Consider the following 24,880-nt stretch of genomic DNA (forward strand, 5'->3'; position numbering starts at 1 on the left):
AGGTCTACTCTTGAATAGCGTAAATATAAAGTATATAAAGTATAATACATAAGTATAATATTTAAAATACTTTATAATATAAAGTTGTTTTTTTTCCACATACACTGAAAAACGTTTTTTGTTGAACCAACTTAAAAACAATACTTCAACTGGTAACACCTCATTAAATTGCATGTGTTTAACTCACCTTCTCATGTAAAACAGACTGATATTTTAAAGCAGTACTAAGTAACTCTTGCCCCTATAAGCGCAACGGCAGGTGTCATTGCATGTTGCGATTTTTTCTTATTAATTGTCCGTGAGAGTTAATACTACGCTGACAGAAAAGACAAGGGGACAGAGGGATGTTGTTCATCCAATGACACAATGGAAATTGTTTTTTCACTCAAACTTGGCTGTAAATAAGTGGCGCTAGCTCACAGTTAGCTTTGCCCGTTAGCTTCTTCTTCGTGATTACATTCGTGTGTATTGGTTGCTCCGGTCCGGTGGCAGTCAAGTTGCAATTGTGGTTTTCTGGCCAGAGACACCAGGGGGAGATGAAAGTGTTACCTCCAGTGGGACTACGGAAAGGATATATTAAGGTAAACAAGTTACTTAGTATTGCTTTAAAGTCAAATTTAATTGAAATAGAAATTTAGTAATTTGACTTAATTCAACTGGCTGCTGCCTTATACTTGAGTATTATTGTTTTAAAGCAGGGGTCCTCAAACTTTTTTCTCTGGGGGCCACATTGTTCCTGACTGTGATGGGGGGCCGGACCAGGTTGGCTATGATATAGAATTGTATGACCCAGACCAAAATGCCTCTTTGTGAAGTAGAGATGACTCGCCTGCACAGTTGTCCCCACGACTGTATCCACAAGATCAACACTTGATTCAGGCACATATTTGTTTCTCTGTAGTGGTTTGCAAGAATAGTAATCAAGTCTTCACACTTTCTTTTAATTTCCATTTATTTTAATTTTCAGATAAAACATCATTTTGTAATGTGACCAAAGTAATAACTTCTTAGACTTGCATTGCGCTTTACAAGCCTGTGTAACAAGTTTCTCAAAGTACTGTCATCATTATTCATTCTCTCCACACTCTGTGGAGGTAAGCTTCATTTACAACGGGGCTATAATGTGCTATTCTGATCTCTTATGTAAGTGCCCTCTGCTGGACACCTGTGGAATTATTTTTCATTTATTCAAATTGCCCCCTAGTGGCTGGAATGAGTAAACTGGTTATTTAGTTAAAATATCCTAACTCCGCACAGGAATGACATATTCAGGGATTTGTGCTCTGAGTGGGGGGCCGGATTAAATCATCTCGCAGGCCGGATTTGGCCCGCGGGCCGTAGTTTGAGGACCCCTGTTTTAAAGTATCAATACTCTTGGCACAATAAAGTGTGGCCTAAATTGAAGTGTTTTTGTTGTTGTTGTTGTTGTTGTTGTTGTTGTTGTTGTTGTTGTTGTTGTTAAATGCCTAAATCACAATAGTGTTTATAAACTCTTACCTAAGAATAATTTAGTGTATTTAGGGTTAGGTTTGTGGTTTACGATTGATGGAAATAGATAACCCTAACCCTAACTACATTTGCCTATTTGATGGTTTGCCTGCCAGATTACATCAATAAACTATAAAAAATATAAATCTGACTTTTATCGTCAAAAAGTTATTCTCTCAAGTAAAAATATTCTCACAAGTTCTCCATCCGCCTTGAAAATAAACAAACAAACAAATAAAACAGGGCTGACCTCAAAGCTAATATACACTTTATATGTTGATGCGCGTAAATGACCAGTTTGAGTTTAGCTTAAGCATAAAACAGGCCTACATTTATCATAAAAGTGTGTATTTTGCTCGTTCAGTGCGTCGTGACCTAAGAAAACTACAACTCCCTGTACGCCGTCGCCTGTTGATGACGTACGTGGAGAATTTTCACGAACGTTTCCTAACCGTTGCGTCAGAAAACTGCGCACTCGGATCAGAAAGGTGAACGACAGACGTTTCTCTTTGGTAAGCTCCAGATTTGACATTTCTAGACATTTATCATCCAATAGTTTTATATGTTTGAGGCCTCGTGTGATACTATTCACGTTTAAGAAGGTTTAGTTACAAAAATATTTGAAATTTATCACGGGCAGTGTCAACACGCAGTAACATTAGCATAAGTTAGCTTTGTTTGTGTTCTGACATTAGGAGTTAATGTTAATCATTTAGGTTTATGGAACAGATAATATCCTCTTATATCTGATAAATCCTTCATACTCAGGTTTTATGCCAGTGTCAAGCATGTCAGAGCTGTTCATTTTGGTGATATTATATTAAATTCATGTGTTTTGGGTAAATATCACGTGTGTTACATCAGGTTATGTTGTCATTTTTTGCAAAGACTATATGTGGTGTTTCGAAATGTTGACATATTTACACAGAAAGAAAAATCTGGTCCATGACTCAGCAGTTTCACAACAGAAGACTGGACAAAAAGGTGTTGTCTTGTAGCAGTAACAAAATAGTGGCCATTTTATCATTATTGAAAGACTGGTTCATTGTTTTTCTTCAATATTTATTGCTCAGAAATCGAAAATGCTGTGTTGTTGTTGTTATTGTTGTGTAACCTGAACGCTTACCTAAAGGGGACTTGTTGTTGTCCTGGTGCAACTTGTGTAAAAGCTTTGTATTACATGAGCTGGTACTTGGTGGGGTAGGTTTAAATAACAAATGAAATGGTAGTAGCCATTATTCCATATGATTCATGTAGGATTGTAGACATTTATATAACACTTATGTACAGGTATATGTAATTTGTTGGGATACAAACTTCTAGAGTTCGGGAAATTCCACAGTTACCATGGAGATCCGCCATCTTTGCAGCTGTTTGCCTACATTTCCATTGACTAACATTAGCTAAAAACAGTATAAAAAGTGGAGAATAAAGCCACGGAACAACTCTGTTAGCTGCTGAGTTACTGCTGGTAAATACATCTAACTCACAAGTGTTTTATTGTGAACAATAACTCCAGTATTTTAACTTTTAAAATCTCCATCAGTTTACAATTGCTGCTAATCCCATAATGCTTAGCGATATGACATTCCCAGCTCTACTTCCGGGTCCCGAGATGTGCGAGAAGCTACGAAAGACTCTTTAATACCACAATGTTTCTGAAACTCAACAGAGAGTTACTGAACATACTTATTTATCAGGCCCATTAGCCAAAAATGCTGAACCTACTGCTGTAAAAGTGATATTTTTTTAGCAGTAGGTGCAGCATTTTTGGCTAATGAGTCTGAGAGATAAGTATGTTCAGTAACTCTCTGGTTAGTTTCAGAAATATTGATGGTTGTTCAAATGGTTTTGTATGTTTTTTTCTCGCATATATGCTGGTCTGCTATTACCCGGAAGCGGAAGTCGTATTATGAAACTTATTCTGAATATATTACTGACACAGGGTTATTACTTCTTCTCTAATCATTGTGTAATATCTGATCAAGTTTGTTCCATTTCTGCAGGTGAACAGTAGACAGAGTTGTGGATCATGTTGGTGGCTCGGCTGTCGTGCCTCCGGGCTTTGCCCCTGGCCCCCGGGATCCGCTCCAGTCTCACACAGGCCTCTCCAGCTCTCAGGACGTCCGGCCTGAAGACCTGCCCCCCACTGCTACGGCCACAACAGGTGAGCGGGGATCTCTCTCTAACACAAAGTTACAGTGAAGGACGGTTTGGTGGAACTGGAAATGTTCTAAGATACATTATACAGGCTTTTGATTGAAATTCTTATTTGCTGTTTTTATTTTATTGACATGTTCGATTATATGGAGGATTTAAGAATGATTTCAGAGCACTGCAAATAACTTTCCCACCGCCATGACATATTTCAATTCTTCTTCCTAGTAACAGGAAATAGGTCGACCGATGTGGGTTTTTCCAAGGTCGATACAGCTTTTTGGCCAATTTTTTTTTAAAGTAATGAGTCAGTGTTGAACTGTGACAGCAGGGGGCATTTAATGGGGCTGATTTATTCAGGACATTCATGTTTAGTAGGTACTTCAGAGGGAGCTTGTTTAATAAACAAAAATCAGCTGATTCCTAAACAATATCGTTAAGTCTCAATCTCTCATGGGTATCAAACTATACGCAAAAGTCTGCAACATAAAACATATCAAATATAATCCAAGTTGAACAAACTCGTGACCAATTTTTACCGTAGTGTTTCTCAGCTCTCTCAGTCTTGAGAAGTTATTTGAGAGCTCATTTTAAGGCTGTGACTGAGCTCTTTTGCTATAACGTTCGGCCTTTAATCGGTATGATATTATATGGCCTGATAGCTGATATTCTAAAATACCCATCTACTGTATCGGCCCAATATGTCGGCTGGCTGATATGTTGGTCAACCTCTAGAGTTGGACCTACCGGACGTATATTGTCAGCGAATGAAACGTTCAGTTGAGAGTATTGGCTTCACAGTTTGATGCTGAAATGATCAGCTGAAGCTCTCGCTGTGTCTAATTATTGCTTCTTCTCCCTCAGGGTTTCTCCTCCAGGCCCAGGTTTGGTTTCCGTAAAACACAATCGACCAGAGAGCAGCTCAAAGAAGCAGCGTACAAGCCTTCAGAGACCGCAATGAAAAGTAACGATCACCGTCTTCAAATGAACTGTCCTGAGCTCAGATATCTGTCTTGATGATTGTGTTTTCTGCTCTGCAGTCGACGGCATGGGGCGGTTGATTCTGGCCGGAGGAGCAGCCGTGGGTCTGGGGGCGCTGTGTTACTATGGACTGGGCATGTCCAACGAGATCGGGGCCATAGAGAAAGCTATGTAAGTTACTTCACCAGGCATTTATTGTTCGTAAACTACACAGGCATGGCCACAAAAAAAGGACAAGTGCTCTAATATTTGGTTGTAGAGCTCCTTTAGCTTTGACTACATTCGTTGTGGCGTTGTTTCAAAAAGCTTCTGCAATGTCAAAAGATGATGTGATGATTTTAAGATCTTTGAATTGATGATGGGAGAGTGTGGCCACTTCACAAAACCTTCTCCAGCACATCCCAAAGATTATCAATGGGGTTCAGATCTGGACTCTGTTTCAGAGAGCGTGAGATGGATCGGCCTCCACACTCTTTCACAGTGTGAGCCAGATGAATCCTGGCATCAGGGGAGAAGTAATCCATTGATGGATAAACCTGGTCATTCAGGATCACAGAAAAGCTCTGAGCCTGTTCCTACAAATATCCATATTTTGTTTGCTGTCGAATCCTGGACCCGATGTAAATTGATCCTTCTCTCCCCCCTACAAATGGATAGGGAAGCCAGGTACAACACTAACGTATAGTGAGGTACGTTTTGTCCGTTTTGTGCATTTATATAATTTATGTAGTTTCTTGGTCAGCAACATATTATAAGATGTTTAGTTGGACGTGTATCTGACCCACAAAAAGCAGAAGCTTGACTGAATTTGAGTTCGCATTTAGCAGCTCAGAGGACACTTTTTTACGCTGATTTACATTTAAAATAAAATCGGAAAAAGGTCTGTTCGTTCATTCAACATTCAACAAGGTTTTGACCTATATGTGGTCGATAGTTGACAACAGCTGAAAACATCTGTATCATTCATCATTGGCAATAATTGATGGCTAATGCTAACGGCTAGATATACGGCTCATATACGTTTAGGATCGAACGGCGCTTCTTCTTTGTATTTCTCTGATTCAGGATGTTCTGGTCGTCGGCTGATCTCATTATTTGGCACATAGTGTTGCTGATTCTGATCAACTATTGCAAACCCTGATCATGACAGTTTGTTAAATCCAAGTGATGACAGTGTAATAATGATATATTTCACTCAAGCTCGCCCTCTCAATGCAACGCATTAATCTACATATAAAGGAAACACTGAAAACAGATGGAAGTTAAAAGGACAGTGCAGTTATGGTCACAGTGAGTCGCCCAAATGCAGAGCTGGGCGTAGCAGTAAAAGTAGAATGTAATTTATGAACAACAGGGGGCCAAGGACTGAACCCTGAGGGACGCCTGAAAGAACGGGGAATGGGTGTGAGGTGAAAGACTTGATCTGAATGAACTCTTTGTGATCTCAAAGGCCAATCATAACTTTACACTCCCCTCTCTTTCTGTTAGGATCTGGCCTCAGTACGTGAAGGACCGTATCCACTCCACGTACATGTACTTCGCAGGAAGCGTTGGACTGACCGCTCTGTCGGCCGTGGCTGTGAGCAGGACCCCGGCTCTGCTCGGGCTCATGATGAGGGGCTCCTGGCTGGTAAGCAAGAATGAGAAGTCCACCACTGTCGATTTCAATTAGGATTATTGTCTTGGCTCATTGACTTCTGCTTACGCACTTGTGTATCCTGCTTTTGTTCTAACCTCAGGCGATCGGAGCCACGTTTGCCGCCATGATCGGAGCTGGCATGTTGGTGAGGTCCATTTCTTACGAACACAGCCCGGTGCCCAAACACCTGGCCTGGATGCTCCACGCAGGTACGAATGATAATGCGTTTTAGAGAAGTGATCATCACGTTTCAGGTCATTCAAAAGTGAAATATTTTGCTTTTACACCTCGTTGCGTCGCACCTCTGTGTTACGTACAGCTGCTCTGACAGAATTATCCAGTTTTCAAACCGTAAACGTCTCCAGGTTAGCTTCACCCAAATCTAAGAGGAAACATGAGACGAAAACACAACAAAAAAGTGACAAAAAAGTGACGACAACGTGAGGAAAAAGATCCATTTAGACAAGTTTTATCTGTTTTAGCTTTCAAATAAGGCATTACAGTGACTTACAGGCTGTGACCTTTTAGATTTAGGTAAAGCTGAACTGGAGAAATTGGTGGGGGTAAGGGTTAAACCTCTTCGCTGCTGCTCAAACACATTTCTAGCTCTTGAGGAATAATATTCTACAATAAAAGAGATTGTCAAAAATAAAGATACGCATCTAAAATGGCAGCACGGTGGTACAGCGGTTAGAGCCCGTGCTTCACAGATAGAAGGTCCTGGGTTTGATTCCCACCAGGGACGGGACCTTTCCGTGTGGAGTTTGCATGTTCCCCTACCACTAAAAACATGTACAATTGGTTTCCCTCTGGGGCCAGGACTCCCCTGAAAAAGAGATTCTTAATCGTAGTGGGACTATCCTGGTTAAATAAAGGTCAATAAAATAAAATAATGACAAAATTACCTGAGGCTGAAATTGCGTGGGGAAAAAAATTGGTCTAAAGTTGCCCTTTGTGTCCATTTGTTTTTGAATATCGTGTTTTCCCCTCATTCCTCTGTCTGACTGAATGTTTGCAGATGTTTTGAAATGGAATAGGCACAGATGTTAGGCATTTGTAGGTAGATACTTGATTTTCTGCTGATAAATATGGCAAAACCAATATGTCTGAACCAGGACTAAATGAAACGAAATGAAACCAGGACGAGCTCTGAGTACAACAACAGGAAGCTCCAAGCAGAACCAGATATTAAACCGAGCACTTACTTATGTCACTCTCCCTTCCATCTCTCGAAGAGTTGTGAAGTCGCTCCAAAAGGTAGAATCCACAGAAAACGTGTCCCAGTCTCTTCATGCCTGCTGCGACGCTTCACTTCCATTTTAGAGAAGTATTGCGGGTTGTTTACCGTGCAAAGGTTAGCGCTCTGACCGCACGTGCCACTGACCCATAAAGGCCAGGACACACGTGACGCTCAGGGCTGATCCAGGGTCAGTGTGTCCCTCGGAAGCAGAAATGAAGCCAATGTGACTAAAGAGGCTGATTATTTCACAGGTAATTAGATTTGCGTATTCGATCAAACACATCTTTTTCCTCTGTCTTACCCTTCGCTGGTTTGAAAATACAATGTTGATTTATAAAAGAGAAAACAAAATATCTGGTAGTTTCACTCGGTTGTTCAAGTGAAGTGAACTTTCCAGAAGCTCCTCCCACTCCCCCTCCTTTTGCTCTCCTTTGCTGCACAGCTGTTTTAACAAGACGTTTGGCCTTACCCAACTCTAAAAACTTCTTGAAAAAAGTGTCAAAGTGGCAACAAAAATGAGACACAAACAAGGATGAAAATGCAACAAAAAATTGACGACAACGCGAGAAAAAAAGATCTATTTTGATGAGTTTTGTAGGTCTTAGCTTTCAAATGAGGCGTTACACTGGCCTCTAGGCTATAACATTTTAGATTTGGGTAAAGCTGAACTGGAGAAAAAACACTGGGTTAAGGGGGGGTTAAAGTGTTTGTAGGTTTGCAAAGTGAGGAGAGGTAGATTAAAATTTCAAAATAAACAATAAAATTCCTCCCCTCTTTAACCAGAAAGCCCTTCTTAGTTTGAAAAATGAGGAGAGCTGGAAAAGTAAACAACCAAGCTCCTCCCCCTCCCTCCTGATTGGACCTGACAGGCTGGTTCATTGGAAAAGCTCGTCTCATTGGTCAACACGGGATGAAACAATAATAGAAAAAAAATAATACATACATGCAAAATGCAAAACTAGGTGGATACGTGTGCACATTTTATAAAATTTGTAAAACATTTAGACTTCCAGACTATCACTTTAAGAGGTTAAATGTCACGATCATGATTCACACGAAATCTATATTTCTTCTGAAAATTATGACCATGCTCAATTATTTTTTTTGTAACAGTTTCAACTAAAACTGTTGCAGTTTTGGCTGAAATTGAGCACATTTAGTTGCCTGTTGTATGAAAATTTCACCCCTCGCTTCTGAAATGTCTGCAGATCTTTAGAAATGTTGTAAGTGCATTTGTGGCATTACAAATATAGTATTTGAGCATTAACAAGCATTACATGGATGGATATGTAGGACCTCACAGCAGGAACTTTTTGAAAGCTGCCACTGAGTGTAATCAATGGAGAAAGAAAATACTCAAATATGCGCGAGTGGATCAAAACACAGCTCCAGGTCTTAAATCTAGCTGATGATACTTGTGGGATTTTTGTGGGATTTGTTTTCTTATCCTGATTTACCTCCAGGTTGCTCCCTCCTCTGTGATCTGCATCTTACCCACTGTCCCCTCTCCTCCTGCAGGTGTGATGGGCGCCGTCATCGCCCCCATGACCCTCCTGGGCGGGCCCCTGATGCTCCGCGCCGCCTGGTACACGGCCGGGATCGTGGGCGGCCTGTCCACCGTCGCCATGTGCGCCCCCAGTGAGAAGTTCCTGAACATGGGAGGACCTCTGGCCGTCGGGTTCGGAGTCGTCTTCGCCTCCTCCATCGGTAAAGACTGAAACGGAAGACTTTATACATTTATTGAAACTGAGAAATGAGTGACAAAGAGTGTGATTGAATATTATGCGGCGGTGAGGGGAAGCAGGCAAAAAATCTGGAGATATCTGAAGATAAATAATTTCAATAAGTTATTAAAAGAAGTGTGAAAGCCTTAGATGTGATTTAATAGCTTTGAACTTGATTCCAACAGGCGTCAAATCTACATGTCTTTACAAATAATTTCTCTGATCGATTTAATTACTACATGAGTTCAGTAGAAATTGAAAATGTACATTTCAATGCCTCGACTTAACTTTATTTGGTTTCTAAAGTTACTCCCCACCGATTGATTGGATATGATTTCACTAGCCAAAACTAAAATGTCATTTAATGGGAAATATGCGAGTAAAGAAACAGTGCCGACCTAATGTTAACATGACAGATCAACACTCAGTTATAGATACATTTTTATTTAACAATTCTGCCCGCTGGGTCCAGTCTTTTTGTCCACAAATAAATGCAAACCAAAATTTGGCATTAAAATTGTATTAAAAGGCATGAAATTTGACTTGCTGCTGCATCACGATGGGGCTGGGCGATATGGCCAAATATTAAAATCTAAAAAAGGTCGTTTATTTTTACAAAGTTTGGACAATTACAGCGCCGCCCAAGAAGTGACTTCCTGTTTCGATCCAGCACACCAAAATAAAAGCACCATCTTATTCATGAATTCAGCAGTTCATTAGTTCACCTTTCTTTCTGCCTAACTATTAACCAACAAAACACTTAAAATGTGTGTATTTAATTATATTCTTGTAATGTTGCAAGTACCTGCTGAACTAATCAATGAGACGAGCTGTGTGCTTTTATTTTGGCGTGCTGGATCTAAACAGGAAGTCACTTCTTGGGCGGTGTTGTTATGATTTGAAGTTATACACAGAGTCAATTTTAGTTTTCTCATCCTCATGCCTCTGCTGTGATTGACAACCGTCTCCAAGAAATCCTGTAGTAAGTTAATACAAGCAGAAAAAAAGAAAAAACGGCTTCCAAATGTTTTTCTTTTGAGATCCTGAAAGCAGTCGCGGCAGAGATTACTTTAACAGTTGGGTGTTTCCTGTCTTCAGTCCTCCGTCTTATCCTGTGTTATTTACTAGCCTTGTTTCCCCCGTAGGCTCGATGTTCCTGCCCCCGACCTCGATGTTCGGCGCGGGGCTGTACTCCGTGGCGGTTTACGGCGGTCTGCTCCTCTTCAGCGCCTTCCTGCTGTACGACACACAGAAGGTCATCAAGAGAGCGGAGACTCACCCGCTCTACGGCGTGCAGAAATTCGACCCCATCAACGCGTACGTACACAGACATTTTACATAGTTTGGAGTCTGTATGAGCTACTACGGTGGAGATTTGGTTGAAATTATGAGGGCAGCTTCTTTTTTTCTATGAGGAAGTTTATATAAAAGAGTTTTGCCTGTGATATCTCCCCTTAAAATGTAAAATGTCATTGCTTTGTTGACCTTTTCTTTCCCTTTTTGCAGATGTTTGGGCATTTACATGGACACACTAAACATCTTCATTAGGCTCGTGATGATTCTGTCGAACGGCGGCGGAGGCAGGAGGAAGTAAACACCAAAATCCACTAAAATTCACTTCCACAGATCTGCATCGCATCCTCTGTCGGACATAGCTCTATCAATCTGCTTTAAAATCGTCGTTTCTTCTAAATGACCTCCTAGCAACAACTCCAGGGAGAATGGACTGGTTTTGGAAGACGATTTTGTTCGGAAGCACTTCTTAATGAAACTTGGTTGATAGTCGGATGGTATACAGTATATGGAGCATGTTTTATATTTATTTTAACTATAATAACTATGTTGTCGCAGTGATCCACAGCTTAAAGCCATGTTGTAAGTGTCTGGTGATACGGCTGAGTTCAAACTGCTCTGGGTGAATGAGAAAATGGGGATATTTGTTTTGTGTTCATGGAAAATGCCATAATTTCAGCAATAAAACTCACAAAAAGGGATTTGTCTGGAGTTACTGCCTTTTGCTCTGCTGTTCTCTAATAGAGTTCGGGAATGTGATGTCGTATCGCTGAGCATTATGAGATTAGAAGCAATTGTAAACTAATGGAGATTTTAAAAATTAAAATACAGGAGTTATTGCTCACATTAAACCACTTGGACACCACAGTGTGTTAGATGTATTTACCAGCATTAACTCTGCAGCTATACTGTTTTTAGCTCAATGGAAATGTATGCTAACTGCTACAAAGATGGCAGATCATAATGGTATCTGAAAATTCGGCTCCGACATTAATTTAACGCTAACAAATGTTGAAATAGCCCCACTATCTGAACTAATATTTATGAAACACAGTTGACTTGACGTTCATATAGGTTTTCTAGTTTTTTTTTAGCAGTTTTTTCTTAAATACGTTGAATTGTGGACCGGAAGTAGTGTTTACCCTACAGCAGGGGTGTCCAAAGTGCGGCCCGGGGGCCAAATGTGGCCCTCAGACCAATTTTTGGTGGCCCTCTGCCTTCTTGCTGAATCGGGATACATCATCAGAGATAGTCCTTTTTATTTGAAATGCAATAATTCTACACAATTCTAACCTAACAACTAACCTTTTACTGTGAGACAGAGCTGGCATGAAGGTTTTGAGCAGAAATAAAAGGTGTGGGGCGCAATTTAAACCTCTGCTAGTCAAAGGTTTTGCGGCACTAACCACCGATCTATGGCCCTTCACCCTGTACGCTTCAGTATGCGGCCCCCCATGATAAAAGTTTGGACACCCCTGCCCTACAGGAAGTTAGCCAAAACATTTCGTTGCCTACTTGTTTATTTTTGAAGTGTCACTACTTGTTTATAATATTTACACCTTGACAAAGCTTTGTGTTGACAAAAGAACGACGTAATGGTTTTGTTTCTTTAACTTTATTTTAAGATTGTATATTTTGACCCATCCCAAATCTGCAATGCAATTGCCATGTTTATTTCTACCACCAGATGTCAGCAAAGCTCTATAAAACGCAAATCCTATACGATCCAAAGACACGATTCTAAGCTTCAATTTTATTTTATTTTATTTTTTGCCGAGTCATTAATGTAATTTAAACCAAGCTCTTTATCTGTCCACAATCTGTCACATCAGAACAAACAAGTACAAAATGTCCATGGCCGAAACACTGACAGCTGTAATGAGAAATCTGTAATGAGAAATCTGTCGCCTTTTGGTGAAATCCGCCATTTTGACCTCGGACAATGCCATTTATGTGCATTGTCAATGTTTATGTGAATCGTGTAGATCTGCAATTAAAAAAAATGAGTGTAACGTGTAAATAAACTATGCACTGTCTGAGGCTTGTAAAATAGTCACTGGTGCTGTTACGCCAATTATGCCATTTCCCCGTAGCTGCAGCCGCAGGAGGCTCCAGCGTCAGGCTGAGTGAACCGCTGCCCCGCTGTCTGACGTGGTTTCTGCTCATCAGAGATGTGAACGTTGGCAAGTTTACTAAAACTGATCCTGTCCAAAGAGACTTGCAACTATTCAATATGCCAAACCATTTGTAAGCTTTTAGTAGCCCACTGTAGCCAGAAAAAGCTGACCAGAGAGACCAGACAGGTACGTATCAACTCGTCTAAGCTCAGGTAAGAACATTCAGTATGTAGAAACGGTGGCCTGTTCCTTTAATAAATCCTCTCAAGTCCAATGACAAACACCCAATGCAGCGTCTGCCATTGTTTTCAATGAAGCTGAGAGTGTTGTATTCACCAACGCTTGATTTGAGACGCTCTACAGCAGGGGTCGGCAAGTTTGCTCGGTGGAGGGCCGGTTTTCTTCATCGTCAAAAGACCAAGGGCCGGACCCTCCGATTGAAGCAACTGAAGTAAAGCATCACTTTCTACATATACACTATCATATACACTGGAAAAAACATCTTAAATTAGATAAATGACTTAAAATCGCTTGGATAAAGTTTTTTTTTTTTATGTTAAAGGAACTATGCAGAGTTTAAAAAGTTAAAATTATGTATTTTCCTCCCCCTACATGTTCCAGTAATGTCCTAATGTGTAGAATGAGCTCAGACCTGTTCACCACAACGCGTAAAACCTGAGGTGGCAATTTTGTGGTTAAATTTGAGTCGGTTTGCACTAATCTAAGATCAGATAAAAACGCCAATGCCAATGGAACAAATAGAAATCCCCCTGGAAATCAGACAAATTCATTTTACAGTAAAAATTCTTTATTTTTCACTTGAAATTTTACAAAATAATCTAAATTAAGAAAAAAGTTCCATTGGCAAGAATAGGTTTTATCTGCTTTAAGGCCAGATCAATCTACTCAACCTTTAGATTTAATCTTTTAATTAAGTAGATTTAAGTCATTTCTTAGTATTTTTAAAGTATTCTTTTAGGATTGTGGCCTAAAAGGGTGCTCTGCTAAGACATTTTAAGGAATTAACAGTATTTTTCACATTTCTAGAGCACTTTAACAGGCATTTTGATTTGGGTCATAATATCTCAAAATCATCTCGAGGGCCAGAGTTTGATGATGGAGGGCCGGTTTTGGCCCCCGGGCCTGACGTTGCCTACCCCTGCTCTATAGGCTATACCATCACATCTTCTGCTTGTTTCATTTACGAAGTGTGTTTTGCCTTTTTCAGCTCTGCTCTACCTGTTGTAGATGCCCTGAAGATGGTTGCACGTGAATCAAACTCGTCGGCGTGTCCGTCTGAATGAAGAACTTCTAATAAAACAAAAGACCTCGGATTTCGTTTGCTTCATCTTCGTCTCATGGACTCGTTTCACTGGAAGAGTACGTGTATCTCGCATTATATTTTGCACTCACTGAAGCACTCACCTTTCTGGGTATGGAGACTGCAAAACAAACATCTAAATAAAGAACAAATTGTATATACATTTTTTGTTTTGTTTTGCTGTCTCCTTTTAGAGGTGGGTTACGCAAAAACATTCATATAGCATTTTTTCTTTGGCCTATACATGCGTTTCCAATTACATAGTTCCGGCGGCCATTTTGAATACCAAAATAGCGTTATGCAGGCTAAATTATCTCATCAAAGAGGAAACAGAAAACCGTTCTCTGTGATCTTTACAGTTTGTCATGTCAACACAGTCTCAGTCTGAGTCAGCGTTTAAGCTGCTCAAGGCGTTTGCATGCTACCGGTTAGCAACTGATTCAATCAACTGTCAGTGGCTTCAACACAATAAACACATGTGTGGCTCACATATAGGAACAGTGAGGAAATACTACAGCAGGGGTGGGCAAGTTTGCGTTGAGGAGGGCCGATTTTCATCATCGCCAAAACACCAAGGGCCGATCCTCAACATTGTAGCCTAAAGTAAAGAACCTTTTCTGCAAATGCCAAAGTTTTACATAAGTGGTTCCCAAGTCGGGACCCAACGTTACCCTTGGAAGGCAGGCCCAAATAACCCAAATAAAACCTTAATTTGTCATCTATTGTACGAAATATTGTGTTTTCCCACACAAGTTTTGAACAAGCAGTAGATATGCCTTTAAATATGAAATTCCATGCAGTTTCAGGTGGAACATGTTGAAAAAAAGTTTCCTATGGACTCGCGACCCACTGAAAAAGGTTCTGCGACCCACTTTTGGGTCCCGACCCACCAGTTGAGATTCACTGTTTTACTGCAGGACCAAGTGGGATATTCTGCCAGGGCATTTTTTGAATACTGACACTATTTCTTGCATTTTTAGAGTACACTTAAAGGAATTTGATCTCTTATTTGCATAATAATGTTTCTCAAAATCATCTTGAGGGCCAGAGGTTCTCTGCTGGAGGGCCAGATTTGGCCCGCGGGCCTGACGTTGCCTATCCCTGTACTACAGTAACAGCTCAGCTCTGACCTCTTTCACATGTTGTATCCAAGGTGTGGAGTGTGGTTCAGGGCTTTTTCTTGGAGAAGTTGGAATTGAGCTGTTGAAGCTACATGCTAACCGGTAGCATGCTAACATCTTAAACACTGACTCACTGGTTTCTTCACATAAACATGCATCTCTGGGGCTGTGTTTTTACTGTTATCTTCTTGAGCAATGAAGAGTAGAGATATTATTGCATGTGGTAGTACTACATAGTGCTACTTCAGTATTAAAAATGGCCGCCATAACAACAAAGGTCAAATGACTGAAAGGCATGAAATGTTTTTATCACCATTCAAGTGCACTTTGTTTTTGTGTATCGCCTTTTAGCGGCAACTACAGCCAACTGACTCATCTGAAAGCTCACACTTGACTGTGATTGTTTAAATCCCATTGTCAGCCGCACAGAGCTGGGCGAGACTGAGCTGCAGAGGGAAAAGCGTCTGTGTTGGAGCATATGCCGCATTAAACCTAGCTTAACTTAAATAAACCACTGAATCACGATACGCCGATAACAAAAATAAAGCAAGGATCAGGTCACGATTCAGTTTTTTAATGCAATATCGCCCCAGACCTGTGATTTCTGTAAATATCACCGGTCCTCAGAGTAACTCCTGCCCCCGTGTCCACCTCGTGTTGTTGCTGTAGCCTGTTAGCGTTAGCAACAGATGACAAAGGCTTAGCAGCTAATCCTCTTGTCCCCCATCTGTCCAGGAGCTCCTCTAAAATTAAAGCATCACCGCGACGCTCACACCGGACAGGACGTCCCGTAAACATCTGCAAATGCTCAGGTAGATTCAGAAAAGAAGTCTGAGGAAAAATGGTGTAAAGGCAGGACAAAACTTTTCACCCATGAAGTTTGCACCAAGTAGTTTCACTTTTCACCGTCCATATGTAGATACAGGGCCCTCTGCTGGCGTTTTGTATAACTACATTTCATCACAGCCATAAGGGGAGCGATGGAGAGGATAAAGGGGAAGTCGCGGATGGAACAAGGCCAAAGCTGTGGATCAATGCTGACCCCAGACATGGATGACCACTTTCAGAGCTGAAGCTTATAGCGATGGGCCACAGCATTATGACATAAGACTGATGAAAGCAGACGGAACTTGGGAATGAAAAAGAACTGGACAAAGTCATCACCAAAACAGTCAATTTTACCTAGTTTTCAATGTAGTTGTTTCTTTGGTGATGTTTATAATTGATCCTGGGTTGCACAATGTGGCACAAGAAGAGGTTTGGTTCCTATAACGTGTGCTGTACAGTTGTACACTTGAGAAATTACAGGAACTTTCCCTCTGTCACTATGTTCTGTAACAGTGGTTCTTAGTGGTAGAGCAATGGGACCCACAATCACCTGGTGTCGGCCCATTAGTCCGATAACCCATTTGTCCGACGTCTCATTATTCCGAAAATCTCCCATTGAGTAGGGGTTGAAAAATGCTCACCCCGTTTACCACAATGACCACGTTCGAGGGGGAAATCATGGCAGATTTACAGACTCCTCCTACCAGCTCTGACGAAGCATGTTCCTAAAAAGGGCATAAGGGCGGGATCTTAACTGTAGACTCCGCCCTTGTGTGACGGGTAGCTCGCGCTGCTCCAATGCTAACAGTCCGGCCCTCATTAAGTACGAGATTTCAAAAAAAATTCTTACAAAAAACAGCCTGGTCCCAGCGTTATCACAGTAGCAATATCTAGCTGTAGAAAGTTTAAGAAAATTAGGGACCTGGCTCTAAAGTGTAAAGTCCAATGCATTCCAATGGGGGACAAGTGGCTATGTGGAGGTACTACAGCAGGGGTGGGCAAGTTTGCATCGTGGAGGGACGATTTTCATCATTGCCAAAACACCCAAGGGCCAAACCTCAACATTGTAGCCTAAAGTAAAGAGCTATTTTCTGCAAATGCCAATGTTTTATATCAGTGGTTCCCAAGTGGCCGGGCTTTAGGACCCACCGTTACCCTCGGATGACGAGCTGAGGACCCAAATAAAACTGTAATTTGTCATATATCATATAAAATATTGTAGTTTCCAAGTTTTTGTTGCACAAGCTGTAGAGTTCCCTTTAAGACTGAAAGTATGATCAAAACAACCCAATAACATTCATTTCAACAGACACAGTTAGTGTTTCCAGTTTCAGATGGAAAATATTGAATAAAAGTTCCCTATAGACTCGCGACCCACCAGTAGAGAATCACTGTTTATCATTATATATGACCAAGCGGTGTGTTCTGACAGGACATTTTTAAAATACTGACTATTTCTCGCATTTTAAGAGTACTTTAACAGGTATTTGATCTCTTATATGCATATTAATATTTCTCAAAATCATCTTGGGGGCCAGAGGTTCTGTGCTGGAGGGCCGGATCTGACGTTGCCTACCCCTGTACTACAGCAATGGCGGCCTCTAGTGTCTTCGTCGAAAAGCAGAGTAGCCAGCGGCCATTGGACTGGGGTGCTCGTTTTCCCCAAGATGTAACATCATTGGCCCCTGTTGGTTTGTGTTCATGTGCTTTTTTATGTGGGAAAATTACTAGCAAAAGAACTTCCTTCATAGCGTTACTGTGGGCCTCTGGAATTAAGCCATGGGACTGGACTTCATGTTTCTTTTCTGTGAGTATCAGCTGTGTTTCTTCCTCAAACAGACAGATTGTGTTCCCCCTCCCGGAGTCCGCTGCTCCCGTGCCTGTAATTCCCTTGTTTTTGCGGCGGGACAGGTGTGTCTGCTCTGACTCACTGACCTCGTTTTAACCGCGGCCGACCGTAATCTGTCCGAGTTCAGCACACAACACCGGAGTTTAATCCAAAATCTTCAGAAACACTCTCTCTCTGTCCAAGCTGTGAGACAATACGGGCAGACTGGGTTATTTTAGGACACAAATATAGCGTCTAAAAAGGCTGATCCTCCAGGTCCTGCCTCCTTGCCCACATCTGTACTTCTATTGAGCAGTATTTTTGTTTAATATACTGTTCAAAGTCAATTATAATACTTTTCTACAAAAGGTTAAAGGGATATTTCAGGATTTTTGACATAGGGCCGCATTTCCTAGTTATCCAGAGTGTTGTGATTTCTGGGGATATTTTTTTTATTGTACTTCATGCATAGACATAGACCTAGACCTAAATTTTCTGTGGGTCTTGAAAAAACAGTCAAAATCCTGAAAAACCTCTGGCAGCGAGGAGCTCTCTGATTTGAAAATGGCTGGCAGTCAATGAGTTAAAAAGAACTCTTAAATAAACTTGTTTCTTGTTTTGTGAACATTCAGCCATAGTCCATCCATCCATCCATTTTCTTCCGCTTTATCCGGGGCCGGGTCGCAAAGGCAGCAGTCTCAGCAGAGATGCCCAGACCTCCAGATCCTCGCACACCTCCTCCAGCTGTTCTGGGGGGACCCCGAGGCGACACCAGGCCAGCTCGGAGACATAGTCCCACCAGTGTGTCCTGGGTCTTCCACGAGGCCTTGTCCCTCTAGGACATGCCTGGAACGCCTCCCGTGGGAGGCGACCAGGAGGCATCCGGAACAGATGCCCGAGCCACCTCAGCTGGCTCCTTTCGACGTGAAGGAGCAGCGACTCTACTCCGAGCTCCTCTCGGGTAACTGAGCTCCTCACCCGATCTCGGAGGGTGCGCCCAGCCACCCTGCGAAGGAAACTCATTTCGGCCACTTGTATTCGCGATCTTGTCCTTTCGGTCATGACCCAAATCTCATAATCTCATGACCATAGGTGAGGGTGGGAACGTAGATCGATCGGTAAATCGAGAGCTTTGCCCCCGACTCAGCTCCCTCTTCACCACGACAGACCGATACAGCGACCGCATCACTGCTGACGCCGCACCGATCCGTATCGATCTCACGCTCACCTGGTCGTCGAGGCACCTGCCTCTAACTGCCACCCAGTCCTCTCCGCACCCGACCCCTACGGGTCCCTCTGCGGGTGTTGGGTCCACAGGAGGGCGGGCCCACGTCGTCCCTTCGGGCTGTGCCGGGCCCAACCCCAGGTCTGGCTCCAGGGTGGGGCCCCAGCTGCGCCATGCGGGGCGATGTCACGGTCCTTGTATGTTGTACGTCCATAAGAGTCTTCTGAACTGCTCTTCGTCTGACCCGTCACCTCGGACCTGTTTGCCATGGGAGACCCTACCAGGGGCATAAAGCCCCAGACAACATAGCTCCTCGGATCATTCGGGTACTCAAACAACCCCACCACGTTAAGGTAGCAGTTCACGGGGTTGAGCCATGGTGTAAAAAGCTATTTTCTTCCTTAATTTTGATTATGGTGAATTTTCGTGAAATCGCAATATTTTTCCCCAGAACAACCGTGACTCAAACATTTAGAATCGTTGACGCAAAAGAAAAACTTAACGGGCTCAAAGTTAGTATAAAGTACTAAATCCAATCTAGTAAAATTGAATAAAGGGGTTTCTAGTTCATCTAACATTGTCTGTAATGGCCGTTATTCATATTATTTATCATTTGTTTGTCCACAGCAGGAAGAGTTGTACTACTGCTCTCGTACCGCCACCTCCGTCTCATCTCCATGTTTATTCCTGTATCCTGCGTCTCGTTTGCTTGTGCGTCACTTTTTCTTCCAACACTGAACAAACGTCAGTGATTATATTTAAACTTGTAAATTCAGGACCTGACTCACTCTGAGCTCGACACCTTTTCACAGCTGTCAGGTCCCTGCGGCGGATCACCTACACTACAGACCACGCCGTTTGTGTTTCATTTACATACTTTACAATCTTAGTACAATATGTGAAAGGGTCACACCCGAGAGTTTGCATTTATGAACAATCTGCATCTCAGAATCATGAAGAGTAAAAGGAAACGGATTCATTTTGTGGCAAAAATCATGTTTTTTTGTTAGAAAGCAGGTTTTGTTCTCCATTGAACAACATTCTTCTTAAAGGCCCTATACCTGATTTTTGATTGCAAATAATTAAAGGGGAAGCCACTAAATTAAAATTGTGTGTGTTGTGGTCCAAACCCATTCGGAACTTTATTAATATATTTGTAGCATCCAAATTCTTTACAGGGACAAGTTTATCATACATTATATACATATACATTTCACAACTCGCAGGGTCACTTTTCAGGGTCATTTTCACAAAAATACTGGAAAAATAGCCTGAAAGTTCATAAAATTGATACAAATGTTTTACAATTTGGTGCACGCTGTTTTCCCCACAAACGTTTGAGTTAACAATAGTAAAGGAGGACAAAATAAATGTAATTCCATTTCTATAAGTAAAATCAGATATAGCTCCTTTAATGAGATGCTGTCAGGACCTGCCCATATTCAAGGATGATAAGCCGCGACCCAAACAAGAATTTGATTCTTATATATCATCTAGATACTATATATTCCCAGGAAATTAATATCGAATAAGCATTCAATAAGCCTGAAACGACGACCTTTCATTATTACAGATTAAAGGCAAGGCAAGTTTATTTGTAGAGCTCAGTTTATACACACAGCATTTCAACGAGCTTTACAGTTGCATAAATTACAAGAAAAAAGATACAATCAATGCATAAGACATAGACATGAAGATGAATTAATTACAGTAATAAGCAAGAGTGCAAATAAAATACTTTCAGTGTCATATGCTCTGGTAAAAATAACTGTTTTCAGCCTGGTTTTTCGTCAGAGTTGACGCTTGTCTCACATGACGACCGTTCCAGACTTTATTTTAACCACCAGGAGACCCCTCCCTGAAGTTCTCAGGGCCCAAGATGGTTCATCTGGTTCTAACATGTCAGAGATGGACTGTGGTGCTAAATTATGAGAAGACTTGTAACGAACAGGACTTGTTTTAAATTCTATTCCACTGGGCTAATATGGTCGCATTTCCTGGTTCAGATGTTTAACATTTTTTGGTTAAGAAGGAAATGTTCCCTGGAAAAGTCGGGACCCACTTTTGGGTCAGTTGAGAACCATTGGTTTAAACTATTTAACCCAGTGATGGCTGTATCATCTGCATAATTAATTACCACTGTCTTTTTATCATGAGATGCTACAAAGTCATGAGTATAAAACGTGAACAACAGGGGGGTCAAAATACACCCCTGTGGGGAAACCAGTTCTAACACACAGCCCATCAGGAAAACGACCATTGATTTTGACCCTTTGTGGTCTTCAGGTCAAAGAATTTAAAATCCATTTACAGGTTTGTGAATTCAATCACTTCCATATAACTTCACCATGTTTGGAGCTATAGAAATATACTGGGAGAGGCCAAATGCTAACAACATCTTTGGTCTTTGTGCGTGCGCTCAGTCGCTCAGTCAGACCAGACAGGTACGCATCAACTCGTCTAAGCTCAGGTAAGAACATATCTCAGTATGGATAAACGGTGGCCTGTTCCTTTAAAATATATTGTTATGTATCGTCTTCCTTTGTGCAGTAATTATCTTCATTTCTCTCCCTCTGATTCCCCTCCCTCCCCTGTCGCAGGATCCTTCAGGGTGTGATGTTCTCCCTCCCTCCCTCCCTCCCTCCCTCATCGACAGCGGAGCTAAGACGTCCCCCGCTCCTTGAACGCAGCTCCGGCAGTGTCACAGGATTAAGGAGCTCTCTATATCCTCCCGCTCCTCTCCACCTCCAGCTCTTCTTGTCCACTTTTTTCCTTCATTCCTTTTCCAGTTCTCACTTAAATTCCTCAATGCTCCCTCTCACGCTCCCGCCAGGATGAAGAAAGAAAAGAAAACGCAAGCTCTGATACTCATCTTGGCGCTGCACTTCAGCTCAGGTACGCACCGTGTTGCCGGGAATTATTGGCTAGTTACTTATCGCCTAATCCCCTAGCGCATAAGGCATCTCCGAGTGGCTATTGATGCTTCTAAACATGCTTTTCTTCACACAAAAATCACACAAAATGATTAAATATATCTCATTTCCCGCTCTTTTCACGCCACTCGATGTCTTATCCTCATAGCAAGTAAGTTCCCTGTCACTTTTCCACCACATTTTTTAAAACTTCCAATGAATTCTTTTGAAAATAATTGGACATTTTGACGGTTTATTTCGACTTCTGACTTATTTAATATTCTTTTAACAGGGCAAACTGATTACGCTCCGTATTTTTACGATAATGGACCGAGCAGCACCAACGGGAACATGGCCTTATTCAGTATTTCAGAGGACACACCAGTCGGTAAGGCAAAAGTGTTTCTATTTAAGCTCATCTGGGCTCATAATTATTGTTTATTCATATTTATTGATTGGTGATATTGACATGCGGTTATGGCTGGTAGATTAGGTGTTGTCAGAGCATTGTTGTGACGTACAAAGGTTTACGGGAAAAGCAGCTCATGACGGTAATGTAGGAATTGTTTGATGATTAGCATTTGGGACTTTGAGCGAGCTGTGAAAGGGAACTTTGCTTAAAAAAAACGTGTTTTTCAGTATATCAAATGAGAAGATTTCAATATCAATATCGCAAGAACAAACAATTTCATATACACATGGCCAAAAATGATTATAAACTAAAAATATCATGATGTTCAGAATCAGAATGAGGTTGTATTGCCATTGTCAGTGAAGGTACATTCATTTTGTGCTCAGGCCATCCTCTCCCAAAGTCTAGGACAGTGGTAGGCAACGTCAGGCCCGGGGGACAAATCCGGCCCGCCAGTACCTCTGACCCTCAAGATAAATTTGAGAAATATTATTATGCCAATGAGAGATCAAATACCCAGGGTTAAAGTTCTCTAAAAATGTGAGAAATAGTGTCAGCAGGTATTGCTGGGTTGCAGGTGACATCACAGCGTTCTAAAGGCCTATAATATTATATAGAGGTGTTTTTGAGGACATTTGGTCTTTTCAGAGAGACCATGGACACAGTGATTGATATTAATGATCATTTTTGTAATTCATGAATTTTCTTTTTAGATACGACTTGTGAAAGAGTAATGCAGTTAAAGGAATAGGCCACCGTTTTTACATACTGAGATATGTTCTTACCTGAGCTTTGACGAGTTCTTTAGGTCCTGTCTGGTTTTCACCCGTGCCTTCAGTCACGTAAACACAGCGCAGACGGCGTTAGCATTTAGCCTCTCCCTCTCTCCACTATAGCTCCAAAACAGGTCAAGATAGAAGCTACCAAGCTCTTCCACGTTTTCCTTATTTAAATATGGTTACGTGAAGTGTTCCACTACAAAGTGTAATTAAACAATGTGGATTTTCTAAGCGGATAAAAGAGGGGACTATATTGTAAGGCGTAATAATACCAGGAGTAATTTGGCACCCGCACAGTAAAGTGAAGAATACTGCGCAGTAAAGTGAAGATTACTGCGCGGATTTCGAACTTATATTCCTTTAATAGAAAAAACTGGCTCCTGCCCCCACTGGGTCCTGTGACATCATCTGCAACCCAGCAATAGGGAATGTTACTGGATTGTTTTGATCTCTTAAAACTGTTTCTTCTATTTGTTCAATAAAAACCTGTGTGGAAAATGCAGCATTTTTATACCCCTATAGTGAGGTTCGGCACTTTGTGTTTTGGCGATGATGAAAATCGGCCCTTTATGACACAAAATGGCCCCTGGTTTAGGACATCGCGGCCCCCTTATCGATCCGAAAATCTCTCAGAAGCCCCCAATAATAATATATTTACCTCTATTCAAAGAAATGTGTTATTGCTGGCGCAGTGGTTAGCGCTCGTGCTTCACAGCTAGAAGGTCCCTGGTTCCATGTGGAGTTTGCATGTTCTCCCCGGGTCTGCGTAGGTTTCCCCTACCACTAAAAGCATGTGGGCAAATCCTGACCGTTAGAATGGCCCCACATCTGGAGGTGGGGGCCCGGGTGCAGCACCGCCCACTGCTCCTCCCAGCGGCTTGGAAAGATGGGTCAAATGCAGAGGACAGATTTTGTTGTGCAGTTGTATAATGACCACGAATGAAATGTGTTTTGTCCTCCTATATTATATTGGAAACTCACATGTTTGAACGTCTGAAAAGTGACCCTGCAAGTTGTGAAATGTGTCTTTTAACTCGTCCCTGTAAAGAGTTTGGATGTTCCCAATAAATTAGGACAGAGTTTGGAGTTATCGGCCATTATTGAATATTGTTATGTCTTGTTTTACACAAAAAACACTGAATCGCACTGTGTGAAAACGCTGCCATAAGATAACACATTAATGTTGTTAAAATGTAAGAATATTGAATTTTTTTCCCTCATATCGTGCGGCGCTAAAGCTCACGTTCTTAACATATTATATTTAGCTTGGAAACAAATGTCTGGCAAACTTTCACAGTGAGGTGTAACAAAGGTGTTTCTCCAAAGCATTTTATGGGAAATTGTAGCTTTAACACCTACAGAAATCACACCTACACCTGTTTCTCTCGTCTTTACATCACTCCCTTTCTACATAATTGAGTTTTGAACCAGAAACGACTAATCCCTTTTATTGTCCCGCAGGAGCCTTGATCTACGTGCTGAACGGCACAGACCCGGAGGACGACCCGGTTCGCTACGGCCTCACGTTTGAAAAGGGAACCACAGAGTTTTTCAGGGTGGACTCCAAGTCTGGGAACGTCACTCTCACGCAGGAGCTGGACAGAGAGGTCGGCCACGACGACGGATATTTATACATTTGCTTCGACGCTTTTCAAATGAATTAGCTGCTTTATATGAGCGCTTGTGCCAAAACTACACCCAAATTCACCAGCAGGGGCATTAAAGAGTCTTATTACACAACGTAAGGACGCTCCATTGACTTGAATGGGATTTTCTAACGTTCTACCACTCATTATCTTCTGCTAGAGGACCTCT

At 41.7% G+C, this 24,880-nt stretch overlaps 2 protein-coding genes across 3 annotated transcripts in view; both read left to right on the forward strand.

Moving 5' to 3' along the window:
- Positions 1-1,909: 1,909 nt before the first annotated feature.
- Positions 1,910-11,240, forward strand: ghitm (growth hormone inducible transmembrane protein). The gene is made up of 9 exons (XM_079577321.1): positions 1,910-2,000; positions 3,495-3,655; positions 4,510-4,609; positions 4,686-4,797; positions 6,115-6,256; positions 6,366-6,474; positions 9,024-9,212; positions 10,375-10,546; positions 10,736-11,240. The coding sequence occupies exons 2-9, from the start codon at positions 3,521-3,523 to the stop codon at positions 10,821-10,823; spliced, it is 1,047 nt and encodes a 348-aa protein (XP_079433447.1). The 5' UTR covers positions 1,910-2,000; positions 3,495-3,520; the 3' UTR covers positions 10,824-11,240.
- Positions 11,241-21,700: 10,460 nt separating this feature from the next.
- LOC306978536 (cadherin-related family member 1a) overlaps positions 21,701-24,880 on the forward strand; it is a 32,946-nt gene continuing 29,766 nt past the window's right edge. Inside the window, exons 1-3 of one of the 2 annotated variants that reach the window (XM_079577134.1) lie at positions 21,701-21,857; positions 22,167-22,262; positions 24,527-24,672. In XM_079577134.1, coding sequence (XP_079433260.1) covers positions 21,797-21,857; positions 22,167-22,262; positions 24,527-24,672 — 303 coding nt within the window. In that variant the 5' untranslated portion in view covers positions 21,701-21,796. Of the gene's footprint in view, positions 21,858-21,952; positions 22,047-22,166; positions 22,263-24,526; positions 24,673-24,880 lie in introns of those variants that run through there. The other variant, XM_079577135.1, reaches the window with a different exon arrangement.

Source organism: Gobius niger (assembly GCF_951799975.1).
Source record: "Gobius niger genome assembly, chromosome: 19".
Classification (NCBI taxonomy): domain Eukaryota; kingdom Metazoa; phylum Chordata; class Actinopteri; order Gobiiformes; family Gobiidae; genus Gobius; species Gobius niger.